At 41.2% G+C, this 18,756-nt stretch overlaps 1 protein-coding gene across 1 annotated transcript in view; it reads right to left on the bottom strand.

Annotated features, from left to right (window-relative positions):
- Window positions 1-378: 378 nt before the first annotated feature.
- LOC124775439 (macrophage mannose receptor 1-like) overlaps window positions 379-18,756 on the bottom strand; it is a 53,027-nt gene continuing 34,649 nt past the window's right edge. Inside the window, exons 3-4 of the mRNA XM_047250272.1 lie at window positions 8,024-8,416; window positions 379-691 (exon numbers count right to left, since the gene is read on the bottom strand). Coding sequence (XP_047106228.1) covers window positions 537-691; window positions 8,024-8,416 — 548 coding nt within the window. The 3' untranslated portion in view covers window positions 379-536. The remainder of the gene's footprint in view (window positions 692-8,023; window positions 8,417-18,756) is intronic.

Below are 18,756 nucleotides of genomic sequence, written 5' to 3'. Positions count from 1 at the left end.
GAAAACAACAGTCTTGTTTACAGCGCCGAACACACAACTTCATTGTTTGGCCAATACCTACGCATCCTGTCGTACCTCAAGCAACGTCCCGCTACAGCATCCGATCCTAATTCTATAGAGTATGTTCGGTACGTTTTGGGAAAGCAGATGAAACGTAGCAGCTGACATCCAAGCAATATGGTAACTTTACGAAGTCTCACCACCGATGACTGGCTGCATCTGAATACGGCGTACCTAAAGAAACTTCTGGAATCTCTTCTTCGCTGATGTATCAGTGCTAAAGGTGGCGTTACACGATATTAGCTTGCTGTCTTCTGGGAGATGACTGATTTTGTTTTTGTTATGAGCTTTACAGTAAAGAGGAATACAGAAAAACGAAGTATCCTATTGTCATTTATTAAACGTCTGATGTAACCACTATCATGAGTTAACTTCGTACTATGTCACTATTAATTTGTTCTGAAAAGTCAGAAGCCTCGTCCTACACTCGCGGCCATTCTCGACCGCATCTAGCAGCCGACCTCGCAATGTCGTCACTAGGGCACGATCTCGCAGACGAAGGGCCGCTCCAATTCGCAGGAGATGTCAGTGTAGTAGCCCTCGCCATTCAGAGACAGGCAGTCTTCATCCTTCCTGTTCTTGGGCTCCCCGTATCCCCACACTAAGAACTCCATATCATTCAAGTGCCTCCCTGGAATCGGAAACAGTATTTCAGCGACTTACCTTAGAGGTAAACACTTAAAAACATTGAGTGTATTTAATACTACTGTTGAGAAGAGTCAGGATTTCCATGACAACACTCTTTCCTCAACAACGTACTTCATTCCACCACTGAAAACAATCTCTCTCTCTCTCTGTCTCTCTTTCTCTCTCTCTCTCTCTCTCTCTCTCTCAGTCCCTCTCTCTCTCTCTCTCTCTCTCTCTCTCTCTCTCATACATACATAAATTAATCCTTGTTCCATTGATGATGAATACGACATTTCGTTATGATGTGGAATGTGTCACTCTAACATAAATTTTCTTTACACAAAATATGTTTTGAACATTTACTATTTCATATCTAAGAATTCATCTATTGATTAGAAGGAGTTGTCATTCAGAAATTCTTTTAATTTTCTTTTAAATGTTGGTTAGCTATTTGTCAGACTTTTTATACTATTTGGCAAACGACCAAAGACTTTTGTGGAAGCATAATTCACTATTCTCTGTGCCAAAGTGAGATTTAATCCAGAATAGTGAAGATCATCCTTTGTTCTAGTGTTGTAGCTATGCACTTCGCTGATATTTTCGAATTAGGATGAGTTATTAATGTCAAATTTCATAAGTGAATATACGTATTGCGAAGGTACTGTGAATATCTCAAGTTGCAAGGTGCTCTTGTGTGGGCTCCAGCTATTGTTCTCAGTACACGCTTTTGTGCCATGAATACTTTTTCTCATCACGACGAAATGCTCCAAAATATGACGCCATATGAAAGCAGCGAATGAAAATAGGCACAGTAGGCTAATTTACTGACATGTTTATCACCAAAATTTGAAATAGCCGTAATAGCATAAGCAGCTGAACCTAGCCGTTTCAGTAGACCATCGATGTTTTTCGTCCAATTCAATTTCTCATTAGTGCACACACCCAGAAGTATTCAGTATCCTGCCTTAGCAACAGACTTCTGTTCATAATCTATATTTATCAATGGTGTTATGCCATTTACAGTACAGAATTGTATTAAGTGTGTTTTCTCAAAATTAAATGAGAGTCCATTTGCAGAGAACCACTTAATAATTTTCTGAAAGACATTATTTGCAATTTCCTCGGCTGATTTTTAATTGTTTGGTGTGATTATTATACTTGCATCATCAGCAAAAAGAACTGGCTTTGCATCTTCATGAATATAGAGTGGCCAGTCATTAATATATATATCAAGAACAATTAGGGACCCAAGATTGAACCCTGAGTTTCACCATTATTGATATTTCCCCAGTTAGAGGACTCTGCTGTTTTTGCAAACTATCTGTACTGTTAATTTCAACCTTCAGCATTCTTCCAGTTAAGTATTAATTAAACCATTTGTGCACTGTCCCACTCATCCCACAATACTTAAGCTTACCTAGAAGAATTTCATGATTCACACATTCAAAAGCCTTTGAGAGATCACAAAGTATTCCAATGGGTGATGTTCGGTTATTCAATGCATTACATATTTGATCAGTGAAGGCATATATAGCATTTTCTGTTGAAAAGTCTTTCTGAAAACAAAACTGACATTTTGTTAGTACTTCATTTTTACAAATATGTGGTGCTACTCTTGAACCCATCTCTTTTCTAAGAATTTTGGATAAAGCTGTCAGGAGTGAGACTGGGCGGTAGTTGTTAGCATCAGATCTAATCCCCCTTTTTATGCAATGGTTTAACAATAGCGTATTTCAGTCTATCTGGAAAAATGCCCTGTTTCAGTGAGCTAATACATATGTGGCTGATAATTCTACTTACTTGCTGGGAGCAAGGTTTTAGTAGTCTGTTGTAAATGCCATCAATTCCATGTGAGCTTTTACTATTGAGTGAATTTTTATTTTCCCAATTTCAGTGGGAGAGACGGGTTGAGTTTCTATTTTCTCAAATTTCACAGGTACTGCCTCTTCCATATACTGCCTTGCATTTTCTAATGAACAGCTGGATCCTATTTCTCTACAACACACACACACACACACACACACAGTGTCAAGAAATTTTGGCCGATACGACGTAGTAAATAAAGACAGGCCCTTGGAACGAGTTCTTAATTTGGAACTTGTGGAATTCATAAAGGGATAATTAAATTAAAAAAAGAAGAAAGATCGTGATCGAATACTGTATTTGGTTCCACAAGCTCTTAACATTGCGTCGTTGATCTCCAATGTCACTGACATCATGCTCTGGCCTTGATTAAGGATGGATATTCAATTCGCTATTTTTAGAAGAGATGTTTCCTGTGACTTACGATTTAAACTGAAAATTGTATCTAGACGGAGTATATGTAAATGTTGGTACGCAGACGTAAACCCTACGAATTCCTAAGGACCATTACAAGAGCACATCTTTTTCCACTCACTGTGTTGTAAGAATATTTCTATGGAAATTACAAAACATCGTTTCACCTGATATGTTGAAGACGAGTTTAAAATGCAGTTTATCGAACTATATGCTAATGACATCCCAGTCCTTACTCCAATTGAAACAGTTATCGGCTCATACGCTTACTATCTTCGACAATAACTGCATTTACAAGACCAGTTTTTTCTTAAACGGGAAAATGGAATAGAGATTGACGGATGAACATTACCGTCAGCTTAGCAGGACTGAAACTAAGACGTAGCTGATGTCCAAGACAAAAGCCCAAGTGTCTCACTGACTGTACTTCTCGCAGTACCTGTGCTTTTTACACTGTAACATGACAGTGTGATTAACAGTCTTATTTTTCAAAACAGGTACACAAGCCCATATTTCCAAGCAAAGATTTGTAAGGAAAATTTTTTTCACTGTAATGCAAAAGTGAGAGCATTTATATTTTAAATTATTTTTAATTACTTAGACGAAGACATAAACTAGTGAATGTAGAACATCTTTGTGCCTTTTAGACAGTTTTGTAGATATTGAAACAAAACGTAAGTGCATGGAAAGAGGTATAGACTGTGATGTAATGACACAGACTAAACGAAGAGCTTCCCTCTATTTACGAGAGGTCACAAAATGTGATAATATGCCCTGAACCGTGATTTATTTTCAAAAAACATTTTTAAGAATTTATTTTATTTACAAGCGATTCATCAAGAACATTAACACATTCAATCACACTATGTAAGCATGCAAGTAGTTGTCAGGGAGTAACTGATGGCATCATAACCAAATTCCTTTTAACAAATGGGAATTTTATTCACTTAAATAGTGCCTAAAAGCATTTTTTAAAAGAGACAGATTTAAAATTATAATCAGAAAGCACTCTCTAAATATCAGAGTTAGAATTTATTCAGAGGCAGAAAGAAACAAGTTTTGACTGTATGACCTTTCGGGCGGAGAACCTTGCCGCTCCCTTTTGACATGGCCGTCGTTACGACCGCTCACAACAGCCTCTGAAAGACTACACTGGTGCAAATCTGCAACACACCAGATAACTTTAATCTAAGAGTTTTAACAATTTACACAAGCACACAAACTATGCTCCCTCCCCCCCCCCCCCATAGGAGGGATGTAAATGGTACAAAACACTAACAATTAAAATATTAACCTTGCCACCGAAGGTGCACTTTGATTTTAAGTTCTAAGAAAAGGCTTACGGTGAAAGGGTGGCAACTTTATGTACTAAAATGATCATTTAAATAAAAGCCCATGAAATGCAATCTTATATAAAATCCTACAAGGTTGGCTAAACAATAGTTAAGATGCTCTGCAGTACACAGATACCGCCTCTCAAGATCATAGGCAATAATATCAAAGTTTCCAAAGATCAATACATATTTAAGGTATTAGGCCGTTACACTCAAAGCAATAAATTCGTTAACGCAGCAAATCCGACAAACATGACAGAGGCAGCTACTAACGTACGGTAGATTGATAGGGATATTACCGAACAACCCGAACCGCAGGTTGCTGTAACCCCTACTCCACAAGGGAAAAGGGGACCATCCAGTTTATAAACAACCACCTTCCCGCGGGTGGGCAAATGGAGAAGAACGGTGGGACGACCCCAAAACAAAACGGCTGTTGTCCTCACCAAGAAAACAAGAAGAATTTAACAAGAGTAAATCAAACAACATATCACCAATTCCTTAACTTCTAATAAACTGCGATTTCTCGAGAAGACCTGGCGCAGCATCCCCAAATCGCTCTCCCGAACCGTCCGCTGCCAGCCGCTTCAACGGACGCAAGAAGGCGCGCCGATCTTTTATTTCACGAAGTCACAGGTCGCACCGGCCAGACTGATGTCGTGGGTTGACTCCTGTTGCTCTCGTGTCGACCGCGAAGTCACTACCCCTCACTATACGCCGCGGCCCACTGGATTCACATGGCGACCACACATGCGCCGACGCTCAAGACGGACAAGTCATCTTGTGTCTCAGTGGACGACCGACCAACCGATCGATCCAACCGCCAATGACCACTGCCTGAGCAAACTCGAGCAGACTGGCGGCCTAACGAGCAGACTCAGATGCAGGAACTAAGCCCGGACCGGGCGACCACTTGCTGAGTTCTCTTACTGGCGGAGTGGAAAGACTCTCATTCTGCCGGCTTTAAAGGTTGATCCGAACGAAAGACATACTAGCACTCTGAACGACAGACAGACACTATCTGCCTAACAAATGCGAACGCGAGACAGACTAGCACGAGAGACTGACCCAGACTGCCTGACTGGCGAGCTCATAGCGCCCCTTAAATGCACGTGAACAGGCAACCTTTCCCCTTTCCCACCAGAGGGAGACACCAAAGCTGTGATTGCCACAGCGGCGCCACTGCCAGAAACGGCGCGCTCTTCAAAACAGCAATTTTTATCACGGCTCATGCCCTTTGTGTGATAGAGAACGGCGCGGCACTTTTCTTATTAATCAGTTATCGTAGACTGCTTCAAACGGATGTAATACAGCTCGCAGTGGGCGAATCACTTTTGAAACCCCATCTGCCCGCCACGAACTTCTCTCCCGTTCACAGAGCTTCACCTGAATTTGAAAGCTGTCTTTTTCATGCATCATCTTCGTGTGTGATCATACCCTGTCGCCCGTAGTGAGCTATTTCATAAATTTCGGAAGTTCGTTCTTCTTAAGCTATTTTTCGCTGATGGAAATTTCATTCAATCTCTGATAGCGTGAAATCGAACTATTGCTACACAGCCTTACATATGGTTTACAAAATATTTAGTTCTTACCTTCTGCTTTTATCTACTTCTCGAATGTTTTGTTTGTAATACTTCAAAATTTCCAGCTAGAAAACGCTTTGTGTCATGTAAATGTTCAACAACATCATAAATTGTTTTCGTCAGTGCAGCCGACATTGAGGTCATGTGCCGCGATTGTGAACACATTTTCTCTCTAACCTTATACTTTGCGTTCACATTCTTTTCTTAAATTCCACTAATGCTGACTTACACGTGTACACCATTCAATTACTCAGTAATTCAATTATTTCAGTGCTTTAAGTTTGTCACTAGGTTATTTCTGGTTGTTTCTTCTGTTACTGGGTGAATTATTTCTTTCTCCTTGGTTTTTCATCCTAGTTACATTTCTGGGAAGATCCCGGGTGGAAATCCTGACTCGGTATTCATAAAAGCGCCATCAATGAGCTAAGAAACTACTCTCCAGAATATGGCCAAGTACATTTAAGTACTTTCCGTATATAGTTTGAGATGGATGAAGGGTAATTTGTCTTAGCTGGGGCCAATTTGCTTCCCCTTTCACAGGTAAACTCAGTTTTTGCTCCATTTTCAAGCAGCTCAACAACGATGACAGGACGAGGTGTTAGAGTGTAGCCTGTCTTATGAAGTAGGCTGGTGAGTAATTAATTTTTGGGCTAGATATAATGAGAGTGGTTGTTGCGAACATAGGTCTGTGTTCCGATAAGCAGCCTTCAGAGATGTTTGCGCACACCAAAGATATCAGTACGTAGTCTGCTCAAGAATAGCACGCACCAGGTATGTTTAAGTGTTTCTCCTCAATACAGGCAATGTGCGACATTTTCAAAGCTGTTGGAAAATGTTATCTAACAAAGACATGTTCAAAGGAGTGCGATCAACGTTTTGAAATCATCTATACGGTGATGAAAGCTAAGATCCAAAGTATCACACGCTGCTGCCATTCACTGTTGTGGGCCGTCGATTGCGAGTAATCGAAAAAAAAGAAATAGCAATTTCTCGTGATGCTCTTCAGCTTTGGAAAAGGAACGTTTAACAATTTGGTTACGGTAAATGCCTCATGGACAGTAGGTTGTTGGTTGGGATGTTGTCAGGTGCGTTCAAATTTTTTATTTTTAGATCTTTATCGAAATGAATTTGGTCACTATTTTTATTCATTTCATTGGGTGGAATGTAATTTTGTATTTCTATTCGTTTGTAGCATGTAAACAATGAATTAACTTTTTCTATGCTCTCAGTTTTTTCTTCCTATCATTCTTTTTCAATTTGGCATCGGAATTTAATTACTTTTATTTATCTACCATAGTATTTAAACATTTGAAACTGCCGATGTATCGATTAAAAAATAAAAGACAAAATAATTTGATTATATTGACTGTGCAATGGTGTCAAAATGTACTTTTCATTACAAGATGTCATTTTGTTGGATGTTAAACGTTATATCAACATTTAAAACAGTCTTATTCCATTAAACACAAAGTAGCACAGATGAAGATTTGAACTAAATAACGCATTATAAATAAAACGAAATTCAAGGAAAATGAATGCAATGATAAGGGCAAAAGAATGGGGTAATGAAATGGAAGAAATTAAACCTAAATTATTGATAAGGACAGCAGTATAGGATGGAAATGGAAGCAATTAAATCGAAATTAATATATAAAAGTAATTAAAACCATGTGCACAAAGATTTAAATTGGCAAAAGAACGATAACAAAAAATGAGGGAAATTTTTAGAAGTTGATGTGTCGATTAAAATGGTGTGACAAAGACATAGTAATAAAAAAATCACATTTAACCTTATTAATTTAATAAGAATAGTGCCCAAAGTCATTTCGACAAATACGTAAAAATAAAAAGTTTCAGTGTACCTTACAAGATTCCGACCGACAACTTCTAGCACATGAGGCCTGTGCTGTAACCTTTGCGTTTGGCGACTAGCGTTTCAATTGCTTATTTTTTAAAGATAAAGAGAATCACGCGAAATTTTGAATTGTTTTCTTCGACTACACAAACGAGGGCTTACAAGGGTCAATGGCTTCCAGGTGTGAAACTTACGACAATACTCTGCATCAGCATACAGACGATTCAAACACTCAGCTGATGATCGCTCCTTGTAAGACTTATTTTGAGAGGTATGCACATACGAACCTGTATCCGTAACGAAATCGCCTTCGACTGCCCGATCGGTGAAGCCAATGTGGTACTCGAGGCTCTCCGGCGTGATAAGAGTGCGCAGGAGGGCTTCGCCGCGGCGCCACGAGTCCGTCACGGCCAGAGTCGCGTTCTCGGAGCGGCACACCTCGGCGGCTTCATTGTGCCTCCGCTTCTCCTTGTGGACCTTGTAGAAGCGGCCCGCCTCCTCCAGCCAGCGGTACGAGTCGGGGACTCCCACGGAGAGCAGGCGCTCGCAGAAGAAAGGCGACTGCCAGTCGCAGTTGAGGTCGTTGTACAGGCCGTCATTGCGGGTGTTGACGCAGTTCTCTTTACCTTCGTGATCGCTGGGCTGTTTGGGCTGCCACGGCAGGAAGGGGGCTGGCCGACCTGCAGCAAGACATGCAGGGATGACTGCGTGCACGCAGAGTGACAAGTACGCTACAATACCAAGATGCAAATTCCTGCTTGTTTACAGAGATGGAAGACTGGTTGAGATACAAGGCTCGATTTTCATATTTAATTTTCTTGAAATTAGGTTTTGGCTCCCCTAGTGGTTACCTATGGCACTGCGGCGCCGGGGTTTTAATATATACAACTGCGGATGTGTACAGTACCTGGGGACAAACAAAACGGTAGTTAGGTAACTTTTTATTTTCTAGGTGGCAACCAAAATTCAGAACTACCTCTCGCACAGTTGAAATTGCCCTCCACCTGGTCCTCAACCACTTCAGATGAATATTCGAATGGTTGTTTCAAAATGGACGGGATCAATTGTCTTCCCCATTTTTGCGTCCAGTTGAACTTTAGCCCCATTTCCCCCTCGGTGACATGACAAAAACCATAATAATGATTCTGGTGTTATCTTCAACAGCATATGAACAATATACACTCTAAAATACAAAAAGGTTCAGTTCTATCAAAAGGAGCTTCCCACAAAGGACATTACAGCAAATGCGGAGCTTGGAATCCATATGTTATCACAACAATCCGCCGATGAAATTAGGACATAAACGGCCAGAATATCAGGCCTATGCAAAGCGAAACCACCTTGCAGTAATTTGTACAAAGCGGGAAGGAAGGCGCTGACGGTGATCAATGTGGATATAACCATCACTGAACTAAGAGCTGACAATGATAATGCCACAGTTTTGATGAAGAGAGAACGCCATGAAGAGAGGACGCCACCACAAGAAGATTACTGAGCTTTTAGTTACTATTACTTATAAAAATCTTCAGAAGGATCCTATAACGAAAGTTTTGAGAACTATCAACCAACTGGTAAAACAGTCTTCTTCCTCTTCAGGCGATAAAAAAGAACTCTGCAGAACCGACGCTTATCCACTCAGGCTGTCTGGCCTACAGAGATGCATATGCCAAATGTTCCTCTGTGAGTGCCATAGGGTCTACCACGCGTGAGATGGCTCGATATCTCGCCTCCTTGCCTATGTTGGTATAACCGACAGTTACATTAAAAACTGAAGGAGATTAACGTCGGATCAAGGGACAACCCTGTCAGCTTTGATGTTGTGTCCCTGCTCACTAGGTACCTAAACGAAACTATTTCATACATAGCAGATATTTTTCCGGCTAATATAGTGGCTTTATTTAGACCCTTTCTTACCACAACTTATTCCCAGTACAAGAAGAAATCGACGGATTGGCTATGGGCAGCTCTCTTATTCCAGCTGTTGCCAGTTTATTGATAGATTTCTTCGAACAGCGGGCGCTGAGACGCGCAGTAGAAGATCAGCTAAGTCGTGCCGTTAAGGGAACAATACATTTGTACTTCGGACTCACGGTGAAGAGCAGCTGGACGTCTTGTCAGAGCCTCTCAATGGTATTAAACAAAAGATACAGTTTACGATGGAGAAAGAGAGCGACGGGTGGCTGGGACGCGGGCCATAAGGTATGAAGACAAATTCACACACTGATACATACTTCTGGAAGGAATCAATCCCTCATTCTAGATCAAAATGAGATGTTATTAGAACCTTGATGGACGGAGCCAAAAAAATCTGCTATCTGGTTTATTTGCAGGATGAATTACATAACTTGCGGTCAGTCTTCAAGGAAAATGGATATGCTAGTGGGTAGACTGATCCATCAAAGAAGAGAAGAAGCCGGAAATAGCAACAATGATTGTCATCTGGAAAAAATTTCCTCCCGTTCATTAATAAAAGTACGGATCGAATCGGAAAACTTTTTGTCAAGTATTGGGTTGAAATGACCTTCTCACCCAACAATAAGATGAATGAGTATTTAATAACATCAAAAGATGTACGGCACGCTCAAGAAACACCTGCGATAAATAAAATTCCGTGCAATTGCGGACAAGTGTATATTGGAACTAAGAAAGGAAGTTGTAACATCCGAATACCCGAACACAAAGGGAACTATCGACTATGACAGGCCGAAAAGTCAGCCTTAGCAGAACACTTCTTCTTTTTTTTTTTTGTTGAGACGGGAACAACAAAGTTAAATTTAGCGAGACGAGCGTTTTGGCAAAAACATCGTATTATCATACACTTACATATAGAGAAGCAATAGAGATTCCTAAACACCATAGTATCTTCAATAGAAAAGAAGAAGTTTTGAAGTCAGATAAAATATGGATGTCGACTCGCGTCAACAGAACGGAAGTTAACTGGTAGTTTTTCATCGAGAATGATGACGCCATCCAAAGACAGTCATACAGTCGGCATCACGTGACGTATGGTGGTGCGCCCATGTGCTTTATAAATGTGAGAGCCCTCAAACCTTAGTGGCAGTACCAGTTTTAGCGCAGAAGATGTCTACCGCATTTGGAGACGAAACGTAGGATGCTGTTTTATACATCGACAACGGCCTCTCAGCCCGGAAGAAGGCCCCGGGCCGTGAAAGCCCACATTGTCTAATTATATGTATTGTTTCTAAATTTTTGGAATTTGCGAATCACACCTTTTGTCGATGTTTATCAGCTGACAGAATTTTTTATACACAACTCCCCACTCAGGAGTCCTTTCACTTTATTTTCGACAGCCATTGGAAACTTCAAACGATAGTCGCCTCTTCGAAAGTGCCTTTTTAATAGCGGTTATTGTTACTATGGAAGTAGCTCATATACGTTACCGTTTTCTTTTTTTCAAAAATCTTCTGTAGAGCATTAAGCCTTGTCTGGCTTTCTTATATGATTTCTAACCATCTAAAACATAAAAATGATGGCGCAATAATTTGAAAATAATGTGCTAAGTCTTTGATGAGTACCTGTGTGATACAAGAGTTCGGCTTCCATTGATGCTGCACAATCGTTAGAATGTCAGCAGAAATAGTGACATACGGAATTAGTTGTGATTTGTGTTATGAAGGAAGATTGGGTTTAACGTTCCGTCGACATCGAGGTCATCAGTGATGTAGCACAGGCTCGAATTATGTCAAGTATCGGAAAGGAAATCGGACAGGGCCTTTCAAAGGAACCATCCCGACATTTGCGTGGAAATCCAAATCTGGATGGCCAGACGCGGGTTTGAATAGTCGCCCTCCCGAACGCGATTCCAGTATGCTAGCCACTGGGCCACCTAGCTCGATATCTGCACTGAGGATTTGCTTACTACAAGCACTGTCTCACTTATCATAAAAAAGCTCCATGGTGGTAACAATACGCCCCTTCACTTAAGAAGGCTGTTGCTGGGCTGTGTTCGTCATCATGAATGATTACCAGTTGGCAGGTTGGCCACCAATTGGGTGGAGCATTGATGGTGAATGATCGTCTAAGGGGGCTGTCAATACCCGCTGCTCCCAGTACTATTTTGAGGCAATGATGTTAAGTTCACAATATGACTAGCATTACCCCGGGTACATCAGGGTGGGTACTGATGTGCAAGTTATAAGGAGCTGCAATGCCGGTCAATTTACAGTGTGACTGTCAGTACTCAAAATACATGGTTGCATCCAACAATTAAGAAGAAAAGATAGAAGTTTCGTAACAGTGGGTGGTGTTGGTGGTCAATACTGCAGAGGAAAAGTAAAGGATGCATGCAGTAACCAGACTAAAACTGACGCAGGTTGTAGTAGTTATGCAGATATGAGGAGACTTACGGTGATCGATTAGTGTGGATAGCTATATCAGACCTGTCTTCAGACTGAAGCTCACAACAACAACAACAACTGTGGCCTCTACTCCTGAAGTAGTGTAGCTGCAAGGGTAAAATATATAGCGTTCCATTCTAAAGACGGTTAGATAAACGAATATTGCTGGACATTCTGAGAAGATAATGATGGGTTCGAGATTTATTTATTATGGGGTAAAAGCGCACGTTATGTAAGATATTTTAAAAGGGCCTTACCGACACAGTAGCCAATACACAACTAACTGGAGGGGCAGGCTCTGTACCAGTTTCTTTCAGCTGCAAAAATAACCATACTAACAATGCATTGTACCAGGCTTTTGAGAGGAAACAGATGTTCATGAATTGGATGTTATTCATAAATTTTAAATCATTGTGGTTTTTTATTTTCGTGTTGCTGTTAAGTGTCGACGTCTAGTTTCTGGTTCTGATGCAATATTTTCGTGGAGCTTATCCCCTTATGAATACAGACTGCCCTAACTCTTAGTTATATGCTATTATCAAACTTAAAACTGCAACAAACTGCTTTCTTTACATTGAGCGTTGACTTCGATTTACGAAAGTACAATTAGAATAATGATTGAATACTGTCACTTCGACTGTTTATAAGAATTTCTAGGTAATTGCTGTTAGCAGTGAATACTGTACCAGTTCTCCACATAACTTGTAGCGAATTTATGTAGCGACTGATGCAAAGTAATTCTAAACAGTGATACTCAGATCGAATACACTTTTTTGCCTGGTCTTTTTTGATGTGCTGCATGGATTCAGTAAGAAACTCCTTTTTCTGTCTTTGTAAATTTAATACCAAAACCAACATTTGTAAATAAAAGCTGCTGGATTTTCATAATTTCCTGATAAACTACACGAGGTGACAAAAGTCACGGGATAGTTATGCACATAAATTATACAGATGGCGATTGTACCGCCTACAGCCTGGAAAACTGTGGCCTGGTCAGATGTGTCCGATTTCAGTTGGTAAGAGCTGATGGTTCGGTTTGAGTGTGACTCAGATCCCACGAAACACTAGACGCAAGTTGTCACCGAGGCACTGTGAAAGCTTGTGATGGCTCCGCAGTGACGTGGACTGTATATACGTAGAATTTATTGGGTCCTCTGATCCAACTGAACCGATCATTGACTGGAGATGACAATGTTTAGCTACTTGGAGACCATTTACAGCCATTCATGGATTTCGTGTTCCCAAACATGTCACCGGAGACATTCGCACTATGCTAGGAAATAGATCAGACACGATATTAGGAGGTAGCCTGTTACTTATATCATCTCACTGTATTACTCTTGAGATAATCAAATGATTAGGAATGGATCAGTGAGAACCGTATGGGATTACCTTTGGCTAGTAACTTTGCTCATGGCATTCTGAGGCAGATGGCCGTATAACAGTTGTGTACATTAAGTAATATTGTAGGCCCCTCTGATCTTAACACATTATATTTGCTTACGTTCAGGTTCTACCTACAGTCCCTGCAGCGTGTGTTAGAGCGTTTTGTTAAGGTCTTCTACTGTTACTATCTTCCTGTAGATAACAGCTCCGTCCGTGAAAAGCCTCTTACAGATTCTGTCGTTACCAACTAGTTAACAGTTGCAGAACATCAAGGATATACTCCATATTTCCGTTATTTCCAGACACAATAAGAAGATATTCCTCATATATAACAGATCTCTGCTGAAATGTGCTTTCTTCATATCATGGTCAGAGACAGAACTTTTATGTTGGTAACCACGTTTGTGAACGGTTATTACATGTTACGCATAGTCATGGAACGTATACAGTTAATGGCGAAGTCTGACAGAAATGAATGTACATTCCGCAACACAGGTGGAAGATCGTTTCTTCGAAACCTCGTCATTGTCTCTCATTTTGAAGCTGAAGTTGGAAATTTGGCTCAGATATGTCTACAACCATTTCCGCTAACGGTACAAAAGTGTGGTGCACTGAACCGTCATCCTTGGGTTCCAAGCGCTTCAAACAGCAAGATATCGACAGATGCGAAAGGAAGACCACAGATAAGAAGTTTGTGTGACGTGTATAGTGCATTAATGCTGTCACGCTGGCACCAAGTTTTCACCACACTTCTGCCTAGTGCCATTGTGGACGTATCAGACGATGAGAACGTCGTCACACCCCCTCTTATCCACATTTCACACCTTCTTTTGACGCCTTGGCGATGGTATCAGAACCGTGACGCCCAGTGTTGTAATCTCGCAGTTTTTTTTTTGTTTTTTTTTTTTTTTTTTTTGATAGAAGTAGGTGAGGAAAATATTTGAGGCACACGGCTGCTCAGAATCGACACGAATAGACCTCCGGGGGTGGCATACATGGCGTCGCGTCATTGACACCCCTCCCCCCCCTTCCACATTTCATTGAAGAGTTAATCCTCTCACATTTCGCGTTCGAAAACAACAGTTCTGAGATCAGCAACAGTTTCCATAAGCTCCCTTTGGTGTTCGGATCACGCTGAAGTATCGTTGAATAGTTTCGAACAGTACCTAGCGGCTACAACCTGTGCCTAAGAGTAGAAACTGCAGTTGCGCTGCACTCGAAAGGGGTGCGACCAGTTGAATGGGGACGCAGCCTATGTCCTTAGAGAGGCCTTGAAACGTCCGGGAGGTCGGCGGTGCCAAATGTTTTCAGGAACATCGTCCTGTTACTTATCATGCTGCGAAATGTTTTCGACCGCGAAATGTGTTGGAAACAACGACCTAAGGAAAAGAGTGGTTCATTGATGCGATTTATGCCACCCTTTGTCGATCCTGAACGGTGATGTGTCTTAAATGTGTGCCACGCCCATCCATAAGAAAACCCCATGATTTCAGCACGGGGCATCGTGGTTATAATCTCTCTCGCAGAGCCTTCAAAGAAAGGAGTTAAATGCGGGCAGGAGGGAGTGTGACGACCTTCCTATCATGTGACGCACCCATGGTGCCGTGGTGAAATCTGTCGCCGCTGTGACATCATTAACCCCCATAACAAGTCACTTGAGTTTCTGAGCTCTCCCGTTTATCCGCATGTGTCCACACATTGGTGTTTGAAGCGTCGTCCAGCCCATGGGTAATGCCGCAGGGTGCCACGTTTTAGCACCATTAAAGAAGAAGGTTGTAGGCACTCTTGAGCCAAGTTTTTACGTCAAAATAACAGTTACAGGATTCCCAAAAAGTGATTGCTTAGTTGTGTTGCGCAGCGTGTACAATAGTAAAAGCAAAAACTCACTACACATGTGTCTCATATGGCGCGACATGGTCGCTAATTAAAACCCTGCGACACGTAGTTCCAAGAAAAGTATAGTAAAATCTGTGAGAGTCCCTAAATAAGATTAAATTGTTAATGGGTTGTATTACATAAACAGGGAAGAGACAAGTAAGTGCGAGAGTGAACCAAACAACGTAAGAAAATGGAGCAAATATGCAATGGACTCTGTACCATGCAACGACATGGCAAGATATACATACGACAGGCCCTCAGTAAATCAAATACACCAAAGTCGGCATTTTAACAATTTTAAATTTAGCTGTAACCGTGTTTATCACTGTAATAACCTATACTTTTGGAAAGCCTATACACTTTACCTATTGCACTCTTCATTTGTTTCATTCTACCGAGCGAGGTGGCGCAGTGGTTAGCACACTGGACTCACATTCGGGAGAACGACGGTTCAATCCCGTCTCCAGCCATCCTCATTTATGTTTTCCGTGATTTCCCTAAATCGTTTCAGGCAAATGCCGGTATGGTTCCTTTGAAAGGGCACGGCCGATTTCCTTACCCATCGTTCCCTAACCCGAGCTTGCGCTCCGTCTATAATGACCTCGTTGTCGACGGGACTTTAAAACAACACTAACCTAACCTAACCTTGTTGCATTCCATTTTTTTTTTTTTTTGGTCATCTGTCTACTGACTGGTTTGATATGGCCCGAGACGAATTCCTTTCCTGTGCTAACCTCTTCATCTCAGAGTAGCACTTGCAACCTACGTCCTCAATTATTTACTTAACGTATTCCAATCTCTGTCTTCCTCTACAGTTTTTGCCCTCAACAGCTCCCTCTAGTACCATGGAAGTCATTCCCTCATGTCTTAGCAGATGTCCTATCATCCTGTCCCTTCTCCTTATCAGTGTTTTCCACATATTCCTTTCCTCTCCGATTCTGCATAGAACCTCCTCATTCCTTACCTTATCAGTCCCCTTCTCCTTATCAGTGTTTTCCACATATTCCTTTCCTCTCCGATTCTGCATAGAACCTCCTCATTCCTTACCTTATCAGTCCACCTAATTTTCAAACATTCGTCTGTAGCACCACATCTGAAATGCTTCGATTCTCTTTTGTTCCGGTTTTCCCACAGTCCATGTTTCACTACCATACAATGCTGTACTCCAGACGTACATCGTCAGAAATATCTTCCTCAAATTAAGGCCGGTATTTGATATTAGTAGATTTCTTTTGGCCAGAAATGCCTTTTTTGCCATAGCGAGTCTGCTTTTGATGTCCTCCTTGCTCCGTCCGTCATTGGTTATTTTACTGCCTAGGTAGCAGAATTTCTTAACTTCATTGACTACGTGACCATCAATCCTGATGTTAAGTTTCTCGCTGTTCTCATTTCTACTACTTCTCATTACCTTCGTCTTTCTCCGATTTACTCTCAAACCATACTGTGTACTCATTAGACCGTTCATTCCGTTCAGCAGATCATTTAATTCTTCTTCACTTTCACTCAGGATAGCAATGTCATCAGCGAATCCTATCATTGATATCCTTTCACCTTGTATTTTTATTCCACTCTTGAACCATTCTTTTATTTCCATCATTGCTTCCTCGATGTACAGATTGAAGAGTAGGGGCGAAAGGCTACAGCCTTGTCTTACAGCCTTCTTAATACGAGCACTTCGTTCTTGATTGTCCACTCTTATTATTCCCTCTTGGTTGGTGTACATATTGTATATGACCCGTCTCTCCCTATAGCTTACCCCTACTGTTTTCAGAATCTCGAACAGCTTGCACCATTTTATATTGTCGAACGTTTTTTCCAGGTCGACAAATCCTATGAAAGTGTCTTGATTTTTCTTTAGCCTTGCTTCCATTATTAGCCGTAACGTCAGAATTCCCTCTCTTGCCCCTTTACTTTTCCTAAAGTCAAACTGATCGTCACCTAGCGCATTCTCAATTTTCTTTTCCATTCTTCTGTATATTATTCTTGTAAGCAGCTTCGATACATGAGCTGTTAAGCTGATTGTGCGATAATTCTCGCACATGTCAGCTCTTGCCGTCTTCGGAATTGTGTGGATGATGTTTTTCCGAAAGTCAGATGGTATGTCGCCAGACTCATATATTCTACACACCAACGTGAATAGTCGTTTTGTTGCCACTTCCCCCAATGATTTTAGAAATTCTGATTGAATGTTATCTATCCCTTCTGCCTTATTTGGCCGTAAGTCCTCCAAAGCTCTTTTAAATTCCGATTCTAATACTGGATCCCCTATCTCTTCTAAATCGACTCCTTTTCCTTCTTCTATCACATCAGACAAATCTACACCCTCATAGAGGCTTTCAATTTATTCTTTTCACCTATCTGCTCTCTCCTCTGCATTTAACAGTGGAATTCCCGTTGCACTCTTAATGTTACCACCGTTGCTTTTAATGTCGCCAAAGGTTGTTTTGACTTTCCTGTATGCTGAGTCTGTCCTTCCGACAATCATATTTTTTTCGATGTCTTCACATTTTTCCTGCAGCCATTTCGTCTCAGGAATACAGATATACAAGTCGCTGAGGAATGAATTAAATAGGAAGTGCAGACTTCCTATTTATTTCATTCCTCAGCGACTTGTATTTCTGTATTCCTGATTTTCCCGGAACATGTTTGTACTTCCTCCTTTCATCAATCAACTGAGGTATTTCTTCTGTTACCCTTGGTTTCTTCGCCGCCACTTTCTTTGTACCTATGTTTTCCTTCCCAACGTCTGTGATGGCCCTTCTTAGAGATGTCCATTACTTTTCAACTGTACTGCCTACTGCGCTATTCCTTATTGCTGTATCTATAGCGTTAGAGAACTTCAAACGTATCTCGTCATTCCTTAGTACTTCCGTATCCCACTTCTTTGCGTATTGATTCTTCCTGACTAATGTCTTTAACTTCAGCCTACTCTTCATCACTACTATATTGTGATCTGAGTCTATATCTGCTCCTGGGTACGCCTTACAATCCAGTATCTGTTTCCGGAATCTCTGTCTGACCATGATGTAATCTAATTAAAATATTCCCGTATCTCCCGGCCTTTTCCAAGTATACCTCCTCCTCTTGTGATTCTTGAACAGGGTATTCGCCATTACTAGCTGAAACTTGTTACAGAACTCAATTAGTCTTTCTCCTCTTTCATTCCTTGTCCCAAGCCCATATTCTCCTGTAACCTTTTCTTCTACTCCTTCCCCTACAACTGCATTCCAGTCGCCCATGACTATTAGATTTTCGTCCCCCTTTACATACTGCATTACCCTTTCAATATCCTCATACACTTTCTCTATCTGTTCATCTTCAGCTTGCGACATCGGCATGTATACCTGAACTATCGTTGTCGGTGTTGGTCTGCTGTCGATTCTGATTAGAACAACCCG

Source organism: Schistocerca piceifrons, chromosome 2, assembly GCF_021461385.2.
Source record: "Schistocerca piceifrons isolate TAMUIC-IGC-003096 chromosome 2, iqSchPice1.1, whole genome shotgun sequence".
In the NCBI taxonomy this organism is placed as follows: Eukaryota; Metazoa; Arthropoda; class Insecta; order Orthoptera; family Acrididae; genus Schistocerca; species Schistocerca piceifrons.
Note: the sequence above shows the minus strand (reverse complement) of the source record. Positions and strands in the feature narration are given on the sequence as shown.